This window comes from Chlamydotis macqueenii, chromosome 4, assembly GCF_036417535.1.
Source record: "Chlamydotis macqueenii isolate bChlMac1 chromosome 4, bChlMac1.mat, whole genome shotgun sequence".
In the NCBI taxonomy this organism is placed as follows: Eukaryota; Metazoa; Chordata; class Aves; order Otidiformes; family Otididae; genus Chlamydotis; species Chlamydotis macqueenii.
This window is the reverse complement of record NC_141559.1, coordinates 4,305,308-4,321,538: the sequence shown is the minus strand read 5'-3', so window position 1 is coordinate 4,321,538 and position 16,231 is coordinate 4,305,308. Positions and strand designations below refer to the sequence as shown.

Genomic DNA, 16,231 nt, shown 5'->3' with positions numbered 1-16,231 from the left:
GGGTTCAAGCCACTGCTATTCAATCGCTCCCTGAAGACCAGTTCAGTGTGCGAAGCCACCACGTCAGTGACCTGCACACAGAGCTGACACCATGTGCTGACTACCTTGAGACTGCATCCAGCACTACAACCCCTACGTTCTTGTGGAGTCCCGTCGCTTACCATCTTCGTCATTGGTGACAGTTACGGTTGCCATGTCCATCTTCCCAACCCGAGCTCCGCTCCAATGGTTTCCAAGCGGGCTGCCCAGATAGACCTGGAACTGCTCTTCTGGTTCGAAGGCAGAGTCATCGCTGATATAAACACTGCAGTTCTTCACCTAAAGCAAAGTAAGCAGGAGAAAACAGCAAACATTCACAAATCCCCTGAAGCCAGTTAAAGGCCACACTGGGGTTTAATGGGGGCACTGGGGTTTAATGTCTGAGTGCTGTCAACCCTGGAAGAACCACTTCTATTTTTAAGGCTGCTACTTCAGCGTGGACAAACCACAGGTACGTGACGCGACACAGCAGTGAAGACATCTACTTCCACAAACTGACTGCTCTCTGCTACAACAATCCTGAGTCCTACTGACACAGGGGGTTTGCACTTCATGTATTAACCAGTTTTATTGTGAAACAAACCACCCCGTCAGAGTCCAGGACTAGAAGAATTTGTGACTTTAAACATCTACAAAAACAGTTCGGACAGCCTCTGTCACGCCCTCTGACTGCAGGGTCGAGGAGGAGGAGTGAACCTCTCCCATCAATGGTTCCTCATTCTCCCTCTAAGCCAGCTTCAGCTCACCTTCTCCCCTTTCAAGAAAGTGATGCGAGACTCCTCCGCGTTTCTCCTTTCTGCAAAGTCCTCCATGACCTCTGCGGTCTGGCTCTGCGTGTAGCACCTGACCGAGGACTCATAGCTCAGGTCCCCGGTGCGGAAGATGGGGATGTGCAGGGCACCCTCCTTCTCCTTCACTGTGTACGCATCCTTGGTGAACTGCATGCTTGGTACTGCGGGAGGCAATGAAGAGTCAAGTGTTCAAGCTCCACAGAGAGACAGGAGCTAACTGAGGCACACGCACCCTAGAACTGCTGCACGGAGTCTGACAACCAGAGAGTAAGATGAAACAAGGACTGAGGTCCGAGCAGAGGAGTCCAAGCATGGCTGAAAGTGAGGGAACGCTAAGACTCCAAGCTCTCGCGGACAGTGAAGCATGGAAAGGAACAGGGCGGCCAAATGGAACGGGAATATCCCAGAAAAAAACAGGCCAAATCCAGCCTAGAAATAACCTAGCTTGGACTTGCCTCCTGCTGCGTGGGAGTGTGAAGGAAGAGGCCAGGATGGAAGGGACAGAGCCGCCACGGGTAACTTACCGTCCTGAAAGATGTCATTAATGGCCACGATGGCTTGGAACGGCTTTGTCAGCTCCGCTCCGTGGGGTGAGCTGAGATAAACAACAAAGGTCTCCAGCCCTTCTATCACCGGGTACTGCGCATCGTCCAGGATTGTCAGAGTGCAGAACTAGAAGGAAAGCAGAAGTCTTGTTGCTTTCAGAGGTGGAAGGCTGTCGTCCTTCCCAGCACTCCCATTTGGGTGTCTAATGTGAAGCCATTAATCTGAATTCATTAATCAATGGAAACAATGTTCTAGATAAATCCGGCGTATCATTTCAGATAACAGGCAGAGACCTTTAAGCTGGGAGAAGTGGCCTGACCACTGAATCTCTTCTGGCTGTACTGCTGATCAGACGTGAATCTGTGCCTAGCAGATTCCTTACCAATTCTCAAGTGGCCGTGAGATGATTTTTAAAACAAGCAAACGGCAGATACGAATGGCAAATGGCAGATACGAATGGCAAATGGCAAGTACGCACACAAACAAGAGACAAGTGTCACCAGAGAGCAGACTCATCAGGAGTCAAAGTGGCTCCTCACCTCTTCTGTCTTGCCTGGCCTGAACTCGATTTTTCTGGAGCTGGGGACATAATCGATTCCCGGGCTGGCAGACGGAGGGTCTGACGTCCGAGTGGCACACCACACCGAGACGGGGGTTGAGAGATCAGGTCCCTGTCGGAGGACTGGAATCTCAACGTTTCCTGCATCACCAGTTGCACATGAGAGAGAACCAAGATGAGAAAGCAGCCACATAGCACAAAGCCACTCCTTTCCCTTCAGCATGCCCTTCTCCCTTCACTGCTCCTGCACTCAGCACAGGCTGGCGCAGAGAACAACCCCCAGCCTTCCCCACAGGGGCAGAGGGAAGAACAGAAACCCTCTGCAGATCTTTTACAATTCTGCTGCTGTGCCCTAAATTGCTCCTTCTGACACCTCTTCCTGGTGAAAGCATGCTTTCATGGCAAGCACGGTGCAGAACAGCCCTGAGGGAGCCCCCTGCTACTCTTCACCTGCAGCCTCGCTGACGGTAAAAGTCGCGTTCCCCAGGAACACTGTAGAGGCATCGTTGGGTCCGCTGATGAAGACGCTGGCCGAAGCCCGGCTGCCAATGCGTGCGTTATCCGAGGCATCGGCCAATACGATCTCAAACTCCTCCTCTTCTTCGTATTCACTGTCATCGACCAGCGTGATGTCACACGTCGACACGGTGACACCCGGCCCAAAAACAATGCGGCTGTCATCCGTCATCCCCCGGGACTTGAAGTCGGAGACGGATTCCAGCATATAAAGGCTGCTTCCCTTGGCTGACTTGGGGACAGTGTAGCAGATGGCAGACACGGTACTGCTGGTATCCCCTAAGGCGCAAAAGAAAAGAACCGTAACTCCATGGAAATACTTTTATTCTATTTGGTGGAGACACCATTCACTTAAATAATAAAGCAGCATTCAGAAAAGAGGGTGAGGAGTAAGAAAGGACACCATCCCTGCTCCTAAGCTTGAAAAAAAAGAAGCCATCTGCCTCGCTTTGTTGCTTTTCATTTGAGTTGTGCCACAAAATTAAAAAAAAAAAAAAAAATCCAAGAATCACCGCAAAATCACAGACAAGCAAACCCCAAGGAACACCACTTGTTCCGGGGGTCACTGTTATTTGCCTGTCGTTGGCCGGAGCCTGGTGAAGAGATGTACCGCAAACAGTCCTTGGCAGCTTTGCGGCAATCCTAGTTCTGCGATGAAAGACTGCAGGGTACAGGCACTAAACCGCTTGTATTATCCATAAAGCACAGAATTAAAATCCAAGCTCTTCACAGTCTGTCCACAGCTGCTTCACTTGTCTCTGGTCCCAGTTTATTGTCGGGCACACTCTCCAGGGCCCCCCACCCACCCTCTGCCGTGCGGGCTCAGGCTCTGCACGTCTCACCCGCGGCAGTGCCTGCGGAGCCGCTTTCCCTCCCGAGCGGCAGAGCCCCACGGGAGCGCGGAACGTCTTTCTGCTTGGCTCGACCCACCTTTCCTTTCAACAGGAGCCGAGAGAAAACCAGCGCTCTCGCTGACGTGGTACGCCTTCCTGTCAAACTGCAGGGTGGGCTCGTCCTCTGCGTCCGTGATGGTGACCGTGGCCCGAGTGACGTTCCCCAGCAGAGCGTAGGCCGGCATGCTGAGCTCCACAGCGAAGCTCTCTGCGCTCTCGAAGACGCTGTCATCGTTAATGACGATGGTGCAGGCCTTGGTGTCCTCCCGCTCCTCAAACTGCACCTGGAAGGCAGCAAGCGGGCTGCTCTCTTCGCAGCGGGCTCTCTGACTTTCTGTCCCTGCCTTACCCTCGCCTGAGCCACACACGCTGCGCATGGGCGGCAGCACCCACCTTAACCAAGGGAAAATGGCTAGTGGAGAGCAGAGGCGGCAGCAAATGCAGCGTAGGCCCCTACCCCTTCTGATCTCAGTCATGGTTTTTAGCTTTTGCATGATCAGGAGTGACATTCCTGCTCAGGCAAGCCTCTAACATTTGTGGGCTGTCAGAACACTGCTGCAAAGCCTATCTGCCAACATAAAAACCCCATGAAAAAAGAGACCCTCTTCTGAAAGCAAATAAACCACAACTTTTGAGAAAGGAAATTCAGACTCCTTTGTGCTTTTATCGTTTTTTTATCAGTTCTTTCATCCAGGCTTGATGGTGTGCATGGTCAGACCTTCCCCTCCCTGGTGTCCCCAACCTACCTGCCCTGCGTACTCCACGTAGTCCTGCTCTCCCAGCTGCGAACCGGAGCCGGAGGTGGCTGTTCCCTGCTCTGTGCGGCACAAGACAATCGCGTACTGGTTGAGGTTCCCAGTCCGCCTCACAGTCACGCTCACAGAGCCTGCGCTCTCCCCGACATGGTAGCTGGAAATGGATCAAGCAGAGGTAAGTAACAGGCTGGGGAGCAAACCCTCTGTGTTTACACTGACACCGAGCTCCACCGACTCAGGCTGCCTCCACGGAAAATCTGAGGGCAGCTATTGAGCAGAGGGTGGCTATTCAGCAACCCTGCTCCATGGCTTAACCCAGCAGGGAATTCTCACTGACACACACATGAGTTCCCACTTCCCCACTGGCTGCTGTTGGCTCACCCCCCGTCTCCCTAGGAATCGAAATCCTTAATTCAACAGGAATGCCACGTGTGGTGCACAGCAGTGAGACCTCAGTCCTGACACGGACTGTGAAACACAGGCAGAAACGATGGTACCTGCCCCAGAATTTCATTTCCGTGCTGTAGGTCCAGTCGTGTATGGCAGAGCTCACCCTGCCCTGCTCCACATAAGACCCCGTCTGTCAGAAGCGTGCTGTAAACCCCGCGCCATTTACCTGGGGTACATAAAGCTAAGCAGAGACCACCGGATGTGGAAGATGTTGCCACTGATGACATTGGGTTTGCTGTCCTTCACTAGGAACTGAAAGCTGTCCATGGTCTCCTGAACCTTCTCCTCATGCATCACGTACTGAATGAGGCCCTGGTTCACATCCTCTGCGGGGAGGAGACATCCAGTGAGCCAACCCAGAAATTCAGCAGCAGTTTTACAGATGAGCGGTGAGGAGACAAGCATCCGCATGGCTGCGGGGATCGGGTTCTCCACACACCCTTTATGCTGCAGTGGCTGCGAGTCACGCTCAGCCTGCCTAGGGGAGTCTGGAGGGAGCAGCAATCGGCAGGAGCACAGCGGCGTAGGAAGCGGTTATTTCCTCAGCTCCCCTTCCTAACGGAGAGCCCTCAGTCCTGCAAGAGTGAACCTTCCACACGTTGTTCACTCTGCACTGCTGGCTAAACATCTACCGGATCTTGTGGTTACCAGATCCACGTGCAATATCTACAACTCCTCTTCACTGTTCCAAGTCAGATCTCCAGCTCTAACAAGCCTGGAGAAGCTGGGCGTGCTACAGCACACAGCTTGGCATCTATAGGAAATCAGGGGATTTCTGCAACTGAGAGCAAAGTTCAATTCTTATTTTTGACACACCTTTGAGATTTGCCCCTTATCTTCTCCCCTCTCACCTTTTTTTTTCCCCACACATAAGGGATCTCAACAAACTGAAGCAGCTGAAAGAAAAAAGCAACAGCATGCAGCCCAGCGTCCATACCCTGTGTGAAGGTGGCCACAGCTGTCCCTGGTTTCAGCTTGTTCTCCACATGACCATTTCTGGGACCAGTGGTTATCTCATAGATCAGCTGCTTGTCATCTGTGTCAGGATCTGTCGTCAATAATTCCTTCTTAGTGATTAGATTAGTTGCCTGGATTAAAGCCAAACCAAGGGAGTATTAACTCTGGAGATCCAGCACTGCAAATCTGATTGACCGTTCATCCAAAAAGCCCAGCCACCCCTCTGCCAAACAGTGCTCCGCAAGGGAAAAACTAGGGGATGTAAAAGCACAGGGCACGCAGAGCGGCCTTCAACAGCCCAAGGTGTTTGACAGCACAGGAAGGATTCCAATTCTGCCTAACATCTGGTTTGTTTAATAAAAAACCATTGTGGCTCAAGGAAAAGCAAATTCAGAACAAACTGCCCAGATCTGTCTAGCTGAGGCTAAAAGCTGGGACCTCTTTCAAACGATCTCATACGGATGTGCCTCAGTTCTGCCAGGTTTTGCTTTCTCTTTAAAAAGAAAACACCTTTAGCAGCAGGAGAGAAAGAGAGAATTGAATTGCCTGAGTCTGCAGGAGGGCTTTTTCTGAAGTCAGGAATTTGAGCTGAGATAGCCGCTTCCTAATACAATTTCTTACTACAGGGTCTTCCAATCCTTTTTCCTGGGAAGAACCCAAGTACTTCTTTGCAGATAATGCTGGGTCCTCAAAAATAAGAAGGAGAGAGAGTTCCTGGGTTTTTTTTTTTATTTCACCAAAACAAAGGCATGTCACAGCAAGAAATCCCTATATGACATTTTTTTGAAAGCCACGTATCTCTACCATGGCTGCTGCGGCACACAATCGAGACTTCTCTGCCTCCAGCAAAGCTGAAAATATAGCGCCCTGGGGAGGAGGGCCAAGGGCAGGAGCTGTACTGCACTGCGCAGCTCCTGCAAGAGCCAAGAACCACCAGGCTTGGCTGTCCTGCTGATCTAAAGGCCCAGGAAGCAATTCAGTGCCCTGAAGCCACAGTGCCCAGTTTTGCTACTGGAGCTGCAGCGCAGGCATCCCTGCACACCTCTGCCTTTTCCAAGACACGTCATGGGCACAGAGGGACAGCTGTTCTCCGTCACAAAAATAAAAATGCTGAAGGATCAGGACGTTCTCCTGTGAAGCTCCTTCCCGTGGAACAGCTCGAGAAAAAAAATCTAAGCTGAACCCAGGCAGGCGGTTACCTTGTCATCCACGTACTCCAGCCACTGCAAGCCCAGATTGGTGACAACCCTGGGTGTCCCATCATCCACAGAGAGGATGTCCACTTTGAAGCGCTGCGGTGCTGCTGTCACAACCTGGCAAAAGTTCAGCGAGACGGCTGTTACTTTGGGAGTCAGATCCTTACCCACCGTATTACCGACTTTGCTTCCTTCGGCTCCATCGGGATCAAGGTCCTGGGGGGAGTTTGCACACACAAAGGCTGGTACATGAGGGAAGAAGCACATGGCATCACGTAACTGAGAACACTCAGCTCTTATCTTCAGTGGAGCGACAGCAGCTGAGTCTCCCCTTCTCTGAGAGGAGGTAGCTATAGAAGGACTCCCTCGCATCCCTTCTCCTCCCCTTACCTTCTTCCCCCCATCCTCCATAACGAATAAGGGATTGGTCCCATCGGAGACAGTGAAAGTGAAGCGATCCTTCAGCGAGTTGCTGCCATCATGGCTGTAGCTGATGCGGTTCTGGTAGATGTCGTCCATCGTGAAGGTGGTGGCTTGGTGGTAACGCTGCCCATTGCTGGTGCGTTCAATCAGGCCGTGCCGAGGGGGCTGCACGACTGTGAAGGTAATGGACTCAGCCTGCACCAAGGAGACAGAGTGGCAAAGCTGACAATGTGACCCCAAGGACTGGGACAGGCAAGTCCTTGCAGCTCGAGATACCTGGAGAGGGACTCCACGGCCAGACAGCTTTCCTAGCGCAGTGTTTCCAACCAGGGGCTGAAACGCAGCACCGCACGCTGAACCGATTCACCCTGAGCCCTGCCCTGTCACTACCCCTCTCCCAGGGTGGCTACCTACAAAGCAATCCCAATTAGGAGAGCTAGGCTAGACACATCACACCAAACGGTTCAGCTGGTCTGAGATGGCTCCTGCCTTCATGACCACCTCTCGAACGCAAGAGCAGTCCCTCGTTCTGCAGCCATTCCAGGCAACGTGCCCCTTGTCACTGCTGTCGGCGTGGAAGCAGCGCTAACCTTTGGGGCAGGACCTTTGGCTCAGGGCAATAACAGGCAGCCAGGGGCTCTCCTGCTGCAGGGAAACCGTGGTGCAGTGAGGCAGAACCAGTGTGACTCCGCTTCACCTCTCGACAGACCCAGGAAGAGGAAGAGGAAATGTCTTTTTCATCTGCGATAGGCATAAACTCAGCTTCAGGGGTATGCATGAGCTCAGTTCAAACCCACAATGTTCAGAGAGAAGGTGGGACAGGGCAAGGATTAGCTCTGATCACAACTTTTTAATGTTTTCCGTGCAGGTTTGTTGCTTACGTGTCTGAGAGACACCCTGGATGAAACCATTTCTGAACCAGGGCTCTGCTTTGCTCAAACATTCATTCATCTATTTATACACAAAGTGGGCCTCCCACAAGCTGTTTGATGCTGTGATCAGACAGGGTATGATCAAAGGGCGAGACGACACTCACTACAATGTCTGTCTTGGAACACAAGCCAGATTCTCTGATAGCCCAGATGTGCAGCAGAGGAGGGGAGCGAAGAGGCGAGGGGGAGTCCTGCCTTACCTCCGTGTCAGCATCTGTTGCTTTAAGCTCAAACTCTGTGATGGTTTTTCTCAAGCCTTCCTGAACGGTCATCCCGAGGCTCTGCACTACGGGTAAGGAGTCATCCACAGGGTTTATGGTGATGTCAAAGGTCTGGCTCACCTGGAACAGGAGGAAAAGCCTCTCTTGATGAACTCAGCCTGCCAAGAGCGCAGCTCCATTGAAACAGCAACGCTTTAAGGAGTGATCCACTGCGTCTGGGTCACTTCATTTTGGCCTTGTGTAGTGAGTAAACAAGAGCTTCTAAGCTCAGACCTTGTGAACATGACCTCTTCTATCCCTCCCCACTAATTTATTCTTCGTCTTTCTGTGCTATTTATGGACGCCCACTTTTCCCTCCCTCCCTCCTTCTACTTTGTTCCTCTCCCTCTATTTGCGGCTATTCTTCCCTTTCAGGAAGGAGAGAGTATTACTGTGCTTCTGTCAGTGCACTGGATCAAAGCCGAGCTCCAGGAGACACTGAAATCTTGGTAAAGCAGTCTCATGAGGCTACATCTCGGGTGGCTCCCCCTTACCTTCGCAGGGCTCGCTCCCTTCCCTGGGGTACGGAAGATCTCTCACAGTGGGGGAAATACGAGCACCCACCGCTGCCAAATGACAAGCCCACATGCGGCTTGTTTCATTTCCTTTGCTACGTGTAGCACGCCAAGGGAAAACGGACTCCCATCACACCCTACAGAACCAACGGTCCGCTTTGACTCAGGTGAAAAAACCTGCAGGGACTTACTTCATTTGTTCCATCCGAAACGGAAAAGGTGAACGCGTCCGTATGCTTCTCAATGTCACTGGTGTGGACGTACCGGATGCTGCGAGAGGCCAGGTCTGCCTGGCTGAAGGAACTAATTCTTGTCCCTAGAAAGAGAACGATAAGGGAAAACGTGCCATAGAAAGAGCGTGGCAGGGGAAAATATAGGGAGCTAGCTGGATATCTCTAACCGATGATCGTCTGATCTAACAGGGCATCACTGAGTATGGGCCAAAGGCTTCCTGGCCTCACAGCAGTTTTCAAAAATGCCTTCCAAGGCTCTGCTCTCTTTTCCCCTCCTTGGACCCCTGCATTTAGGAGAGACCAAGCCCCATTTTCAACACTGGCTTACAGTGACATCTTTACAGGTCATCAGGTGTGACACAGACACAGAAAGGTACCCAACAAACATTTCAAAAACCACTTCAGCCTCGAATCTCACCACTGCGTTTGACAATTTTACTGCTTGTAACGACAAAAACCCTGACAAAAAGTTTTTCATCAGCCAATCATGTTAAATGGCAACTGACAACTATCGGCCACACGACAAAAGACACTGGGATCTGAGATAAATGAATGAGCCCAAACTGGACGATTAGCTAAGGTTTGCGCTCACTAGCCTTAAAGGTTTGTGTTCTCTTTTGACCACTCCAGTACTCTCTTCTCTAGGCTTAGGTCACTTAAATCACGAGAACAACTCTTCCACAGTGTGCGACTCTGTATCTTTCCTAGTCCATCACAGACACGAAAAAGCACAGAAATCAGAACCATCACATTTTGAATAACAGGAGAAATAAAATCCTTAATCCAGCCCTTTCAGGTCTCCAGAGTACAAGATTCACTGTTCAGTTTGCAGTTTAGACAAAAATATTGCAAGTTTTTAATTTTCTCTCAGCAGGGGGTTTGCTTATTACAACTTTCATTCATTATTCCCACCCTCCCAACGCGTTTGCCAGACATCTCACACTGGGAGAAGATGAGGCAAACCACACGCTAAAACTGAGCTGTACTGGGACTGTCCGCATCTTGAAAACACGCAGCAGTTATTTCCATTTTAACCTCACGTTAACGAAAAATTTAATTCTAACGAGAAATATAATCTCGGATGAGTATAATGTAAATTAGAAGAGTATGTTATACGAGAGTATAGATTTAGATTAATTCAATCGGAGAGGGGCAGGACACTTGTAGGAACGGCAGGCAACTCTCAAATTCAGATCACGTTTGCAGGTAATTATTTTCTGAGTTTCCCAGGACTGACCAATCCCTCCTCTCCGAACTACCAGAATTCATTACCCAGCAAATCCATCACACCACAACGGAGCTTTCTTTTAAACTAACGCGGTGGTTCCTTCCCTTGCTCTCTCCAAAGCACGGCTGGGACACGAGGCTGGTGTTTAGGGATCAGGGGACATACTGGCCAAGAGGGGGACTGAAAGCAAGCTGTCTGTCCACCGAGGTGGGCTCTGCTACCACGGACATTAGGAGATGGATTCTTTTGGGCGTTGCACTGTATGTGGTTACAGAAAGGCTGAAGGTTTGCCCGTCACGGAGATGCAACAAGTGGTCCTGAAAGAGCAGATTCACAAGCTGGACTGATCTGCAGAGTCCACCAGGCAACGTTACCCAGAGGCTGAATAAATCCTCACCTGTGATTATCGGGCTGCCTGGCCTCCACTCACTCTACTCTCCAAATCTCTGTGCTAATGACCATTTGATTTCTAACGGGAAACATAATTCTGTGCTGCTGCCTCCAAGCACATTTTTCCTGCAGTGAATCTTCAGGGCTCAAAAGCCCTCCAGTGCTTTGCTGCTAGGAGCACCCAAGCGAGTGAAACACCACCCTGCTGACCTGGGGAGGCTGCGTGCTCCAGCTGCCCCAGCTGTGGCTGCCTGGTGATCTTGTACCGCAGCGGGGTGGGCTCGCTGTCCTGGTCAGTGGCAGAGAGCTGGAGGGTTGTGATCGTCTTCGCCGAGTTCTCATCCAAGACTAGCCCTTCGTTAGCGATGATGGAGGGGGGAAATCTGTCCTCTACAGGGTTAAATACAAAGCTGAGTTAGGAGACAGTCTCCCTTTTTTCCTTGGTGTTATTCAAATGGAAAACAACATACACACCAACACCTCCCAGACTGGTAATTCCAAAACAGGTACTCTGGGCCTTGGCACAGGGGATGGTAACATTACGATGGCTTAAAGACAGTCTAGACAGTATGAAGATATTAAGGGGAACTTTTCTACCTTTTCCAGTGACTTTGTCAGAAGCCAAAGAATGAATCCTTTGGGCAAACTCTCCCCATACCCCAAGCTTAAAAGGCCTTCGAATTAACAGCAAACAAAAACTGCATCTCGAGAGTTACGTCTTAACTTGCAATGCATGTGGGACAGGAATCTACGAAGGCCTGAGCTTCGCAGCAAAGAAAACGTAACTTCAGCGCTATCTTTTACCTAATACACTAATATAAAAAAACTGGTCTGTCAGTTTGTTGTCGTCTGCATCGATCACATCAAAGGTGAAGGCAAAACTTCCGCCAGGATCCCCTTTCTTGTGACTGTACATCACTCGCCCTGGAGAGAGGGACAGGAGAAAAGAGGTGCTTTATTACAGGCTGCATCATTTCATTCTTAGTTTGGAACCAGGCTGGCATCATAAACTGAAGGACGTGGGGCTTGACAGAGCTCCTGGATTTGGGTTTCATTACTTTTTTTCTTTATTAGTTTTCTCCTGCTGAGAAAGACTTTTTAACGCCTGCATAACGATACGTGTTTCTGCTCTATCATAACAACCTTATCTTACTTCTTTCCCTCTCCCTTCCCTGCTGCAAGTCATCCTCCCCCTCCCATAAAGATCACAGAACCACAGAATATCTCAAGTTGGAAGGGACCCATAAGGATCACCGAGTCCAACTCCCTGTTCCTCTCAGGACTACCTAAACCAGCCACGAATTACTTGCCGTGATTATCTAAAATAAAGCACTCTCACCTTTATTTATGTCAGCCTGGGTGAAGCTTTTGACAGGTCCTTCAACAGAGATCTGGACAGGATTATCAATTTTGGTCAGCTGCAGACGGCCCACGCTGGGATCCTTCTTCAGCACAAATCTGATTCTTGTCTCATCTGAATAAATAGCCGCCGCTTTCAAGTGCTGATCCGTGAGGTGTGCTGCAGAGCCTGGGCCAGAGAAAGAAAGTCCACAAAGCTTCAGCCAGTCCAGCTAAGCGACTGGTTTAGACTGGACCGTATAGCAAACACCATTCTCCTCCCTCTCCCCATACCAGCCGGGAGCTGCAGGCCTCTGTTGACAGCTAATGCGAGTGGCTGCTTCTTCGGCAGCTCCACGGAGAACTCCAGCCTCCCCGTCTGCGTGTAGAGACCGTCCGTGATGGAGAAGCCGAACTCATCTGTTTGTGCTGCTGCACCGCTCTGAGTGTAAACGATGAGCTCATCCAAAATGTCCTGGTAGGTGAAGGACGAGCTGACAGACAGCACCTGTCCGTGCTCCGGGCGCTCGGCAGCAGTCTGCCTCCGGCGGAGATGACCTGACAAACGATAGATGGGTGAAAATTACGGGAAGAAGATAGCCTGCTGGCAACTCCTTCCACGCCAGCTCTCGGTGGGATGCACAGAGGTGGACACAGCCTTACTGGAACAAAAATGAAGGAAGTTATCTGCTTATTGCCCAGAACTGGTAAGGATTTGGCTACGTACATGAGATCTGAAAAGGGGTGCGTAGCCCTCACTAGTTTAACATGACTCTAGGGACAGCTCTCGAAGGGCAGGTCTGTTCTGAAGCACAGTCCCTCTGAGGCTGCTGGTCCAAACACAGATTAAATGTGCTTTATACAAATACTGCAGGCTCCGCTCTCACATCAGGGGCTCTTACGCACACAGACATAAAGACACACAGACACACAATGACACGCTGTCTCTCTCTCTCTCACTCCTCCAGCCTGTCAGGACGTACCGTGCTCAGGACTTTTGGTAACCATGATGACAAGCTCGCTGTTCTGGGTGTCCAAGTCCTGCAGGTTGAGGGAGGCGCTGGTGATCACCACACCCGAGCCCTCACGCACTCTGACAGGCTCCAGCACCATCTTCGGGGGCTCATCGTTCTGCCGCTGCACGGGTCGTCCCACAGGCACACGGGTGAAAAAAAAAAAGAAGGGAAATGGCCATGGGGAACAGACTGCTGCCCACCTGCACGAAATACAAGCTCCCAAACGACGGTATCAATGCTGACACGTGGAGAGGGGTCTGGCAGCCAGCGAGCACAGACGTACCTGAATTGTGATGTTAATGCTCTGCACCTCAGACTGGCTGAAGCCATCGCTCACGTAAAAGCTGAAAACATCACTTGTTGGCTCGATGCTTTCGTGGACGCTCTGGAAGTAGTAAATGTTGTTCTCCAGAACATCTTGAAGGGAAAAGGACGTGTCTGTGGGCACAGTAGACTCACTTTGCGGGCCAAAACTCTCACCTGTGAACGAGAATACCACTAGCGAAAGGATGACCAATGCACTGATAAACTAAAAATAAAAGTAGCAGGATTAGGAGAAGAATGCCACATCGTGAAGGGTGCAGAAGGATGTTCATTCCTGCAACGTGGCTTTCACACATCTTGTGACTTCTGTAGAAACCAGCATCTGCTGCATTAAAGTCAGCATTAGGGGAGCTGCAGTTATACACATACTACACGCAATCCCATGAACCAGAACTATTTAGGCTTTCTCCAGAGATGAGACCATGGCTAACGTGCCACCTGGCCTCAACAAAATCTCTACACCAAGCTTCACCTCACAAAACTAAGTCTAACACCAGAGAAAATCACCCAGCGAGAGCCAGCCAAGCAGTTTACCTGTCTTGGTGTTTTCAAGGTAGCCATACACAGGCAGGGTGAGAACCGTGACCCTCAGGTCCTCCTTGGCAGCAGTATCGTACTCAGCAGCTAAGTGGTGACGAGCCAGCAGCGGGACTCTGCCCCCCTCATCCACCTGGAAAGCAAAAACATGTGACAGAACTGCCAACAACGCGCACAACATGCAGCAACATGCAAACTGTTACTGAAAAGTCTCTCCAGTCCTCGCAGTGTTCTCGCTTCTCTGAAGTCCTGTCCCATCCTCCCCCAGATCTGTTAAGCACGAGAACAGCTGGGAGGTGAGGTGGGATGGGAAGAACAAAGCCTGCCTGACCCCCAGGAGGAGCCTGACTGTGCTTTATCAAGGCAAAAAGAGAACCGGCAGAGTCACGCAGACCTCCTGAAAGGCCAGACCTGCATTTCTTGCTGAGGGGAGCCTTCTGAAGGCAAGGGAGGGGGAATGCAAAGCTGGAAAGGAGGGAGAAGACTTCAAAACGCATTGATAAGGAGTCTGAAATGCTGTGCATCAGTCCAAAGCACCAGATGTTTTCAGACTTGTCTTCTGCTCACCTTTTACACACTAGCTCATGAAGTAAGGGACAAAAAGTCAGACTTGTTCCACTGATATCAACAGGACACCCTAGGGAGAACCCAGCTCCTGACTGGAACAGATGGGAGCAGATGAGGTTCAGAGATGTCACAGTACTGTCAGCCTCCTCTGGCCTCCAAGTAATTTTCTAACCCTCTGCGTTCACACGATTGCATGTGCAACACCATGTTTCTTCAGTGATTTCCCCTCAGTCCAGGAAAACCGTGCAGCTCCTCACATGTAAGACATTCTTGTCACTGCTCCTAGTATCCTGAGTAACCACTTACAGCGATATGGTCGGCAAAAGCAATGAGCGACGGCACTGTCCGGGCAGACGTGATCGTGACGGTGAACATCTGCCTGTCAAGCCGGTTGTTATCAGCATCCAAAACAGCGAAGTGGAAGACGTCCGTAACCGGCTGATTGCTGGTCTCAAACGTGGTGGAGTAGCTGTGAAAGTCAGAACACAATCCAGGTCAGGGAGTTTCACCGATAGGCAGGCAAACACCTCTCCTCCCTGCATTTAGAGGTGAACACAGAGCTCTCGAAAGAGAGCCGATATTTCAGTTCCCAACCCTCCTTCACCTTCATTCCCTGAGCTCTTTTACATCGTCATTTTAGGCATGCCTACCTAAAGTATCACCGCGACATTGCAGATACAGAAAAAATCCCATAATTCGAAGCTACACCAGCTACTGTCATTCCAGACATGCAGAAACACCTAATTCCACACACAGGAAACGCTCGCATTTATAATCTCACAGGATACAAGAGCCTAGACAGGAAAAACTGTCTTTGACAGACTGTACTAACATAACATAGCCCAGACATCCCTGCAGAAAGTCCACTGAGCTTTGAACTGGCATGGCCTGAAGGAGAAGAGCTCTCTGATACCTGATCCTCTGGTTGTTGATGTCTTCCATGGTGAAATTATAAACCTTGGAAAGCTCTTCATCAGGAAAGCCAGACGTCCGTAAGAGGGTGCCGTATGCAGGCAGAGATATTAATTGGATTCTTATCTCCGAGTCGGGAGAATTGTTGTCCTAAACACGAGGAAACAAACCAAATCAAAACAAGACAAGATCAGCTTGTGTCACATCAACACCATCTCCCAAGCAAAAACCTGGTCTTTTTGTTTCTGAATTATTTTACACCAAAATTTAGCTGATAGCTGGCAGAGGGAATAACTGTTGCCCACCAGTGCTCCAGACAGAGATACAGGAGTAAGCTCAGTTCTCAGTAAAACCAAGATTAACGTGGAGCAATGCCGTAAAAGAGAGATTAAACTAAAAACCATTAAACTAAAAGCTGCTACTGGCTCTTTTTAACTACAATAAGTATAACCATCTGTATGATATCCTAACTCAGACGTCACCTTTCTTCTAGAAGTTTTTGTTGGTTGCTTGAAAGGTAAGACCCAAAGCAGAAACGTTCATATCCTCAGCACATGGGTCAGGAATGAAATCCTCTTTTCCCTGCTCTCTCAGATTAAACCTGAACAGCTCCCTTGTCAGCTTTCCTCCTTAAGAGCAGAACAGAACAGACCCCAGACTTACATTCAGACTGATCCCTCGGAAAAAACATTCATCTGCCTTCTTAAGCTACCTCATCCCCTGCAGCTCCCTAAATTATCTCTCTGACAGCCACCACCTTAGGGCTCTCCAGCCTCACACGTGCACGGCAGTCTCTCCTCGCTCCTCCGTAAGGAAAGGAAATTTGCATACCCAAAATCCACTGCTAGTGCATT

General features: G+C 50.2%; 1 protein-coding gene across 1 annotated transcript in view; it reads right to left on the bottom strand.

The window, feature by feature from the left end:
* Positions 1 to 16,231, bottom strand: part of FRAS1 (Fraser extracellular matrix complex subunit 1) — a 143,937-nt gene that overhangs the window by 11,246 nt on the left and 116,460 nt on the right. The window contains exons 38-59 of the mRNA XM_086746873.1: positions 15,379 to 15,527; positions 14,772 to 14,934; positions 13,896 to 14,031; positions 13,321 to 13,517; positions 13,005 to 13,158; positions 12,316 to 12,579; positions 12,023 to 12,211; positions 11,488 to 11,607; positions 10,894 to 11,073; positions 9,024 to 9,148; positions 8,258 to 8,398; positions 7,093 to 7,320; positions 6,706 to 6,819; positions 5,487 to 5,637; positions 4,716 to 4,875; positions 4,091 to 4,253; positions 3,382 to 3,628; positions 2,386 to 2,730; positions 1,916 to 2,076; positions 1,355 to 1,502; positions 786 to 991; positions 162 to 318 (exon numbers count right to left, since the gene is read on the bottom strand). Coding sequence (XP_086602999.1) covers positions 162 to 318; positions 786 to 991; positions 1,355 to 1,502; positions 1,916 to 2,076; positions 2,386 to 2,730; positions 3,382 to 3,628; positions 4,091 to 4,253; positions 4,716 to 4,875; positions 5,487 to 5,637; positions 6,706 to 6,819; positions 7,093 to 7,320; positions 8,258 to 8,398; positions 9,024 to 9,148; positions 10,894 to 11,073; positions 11,488 to 11,607; positions 12,023 to 12,211; positions 12,316 to 12,579; positions 13,005 to 13,158; positions 13,321 to 13,517; positions 13,896 to 14,031; positions 14,772 to 14,934; positions 15,379 to 15,527 — 3,898 coding nt within the window. The remainder of the gene's footprint in view (positions 1 to 161; positions 319 to 785; positions 992 to 1,354; positions 1,503 to 1,915; positions 2,077 to 2,385; positions 2,731 to 3,381; positions 3,629 to 4,090; positions 4,254 to 4,715; positions 4,876 to 5,486; positions 5,638 to 6,705; positions 6,820 to 7,092; positions 7,321 to 8,257; positions 8,399 to 9,023; positions 9,149 to 10,893; positions 11,074 to 11,487; positions 11,608 to 12,022; positions 12,212 to 12,315; positions 12,580 to 13,004; positions 13,159 to 13,320; positions 13,518 to 13,895; positions 14,032 to 14,771; positions 14,935 to 15,378; positions 15,528 to 16,231) is intronic.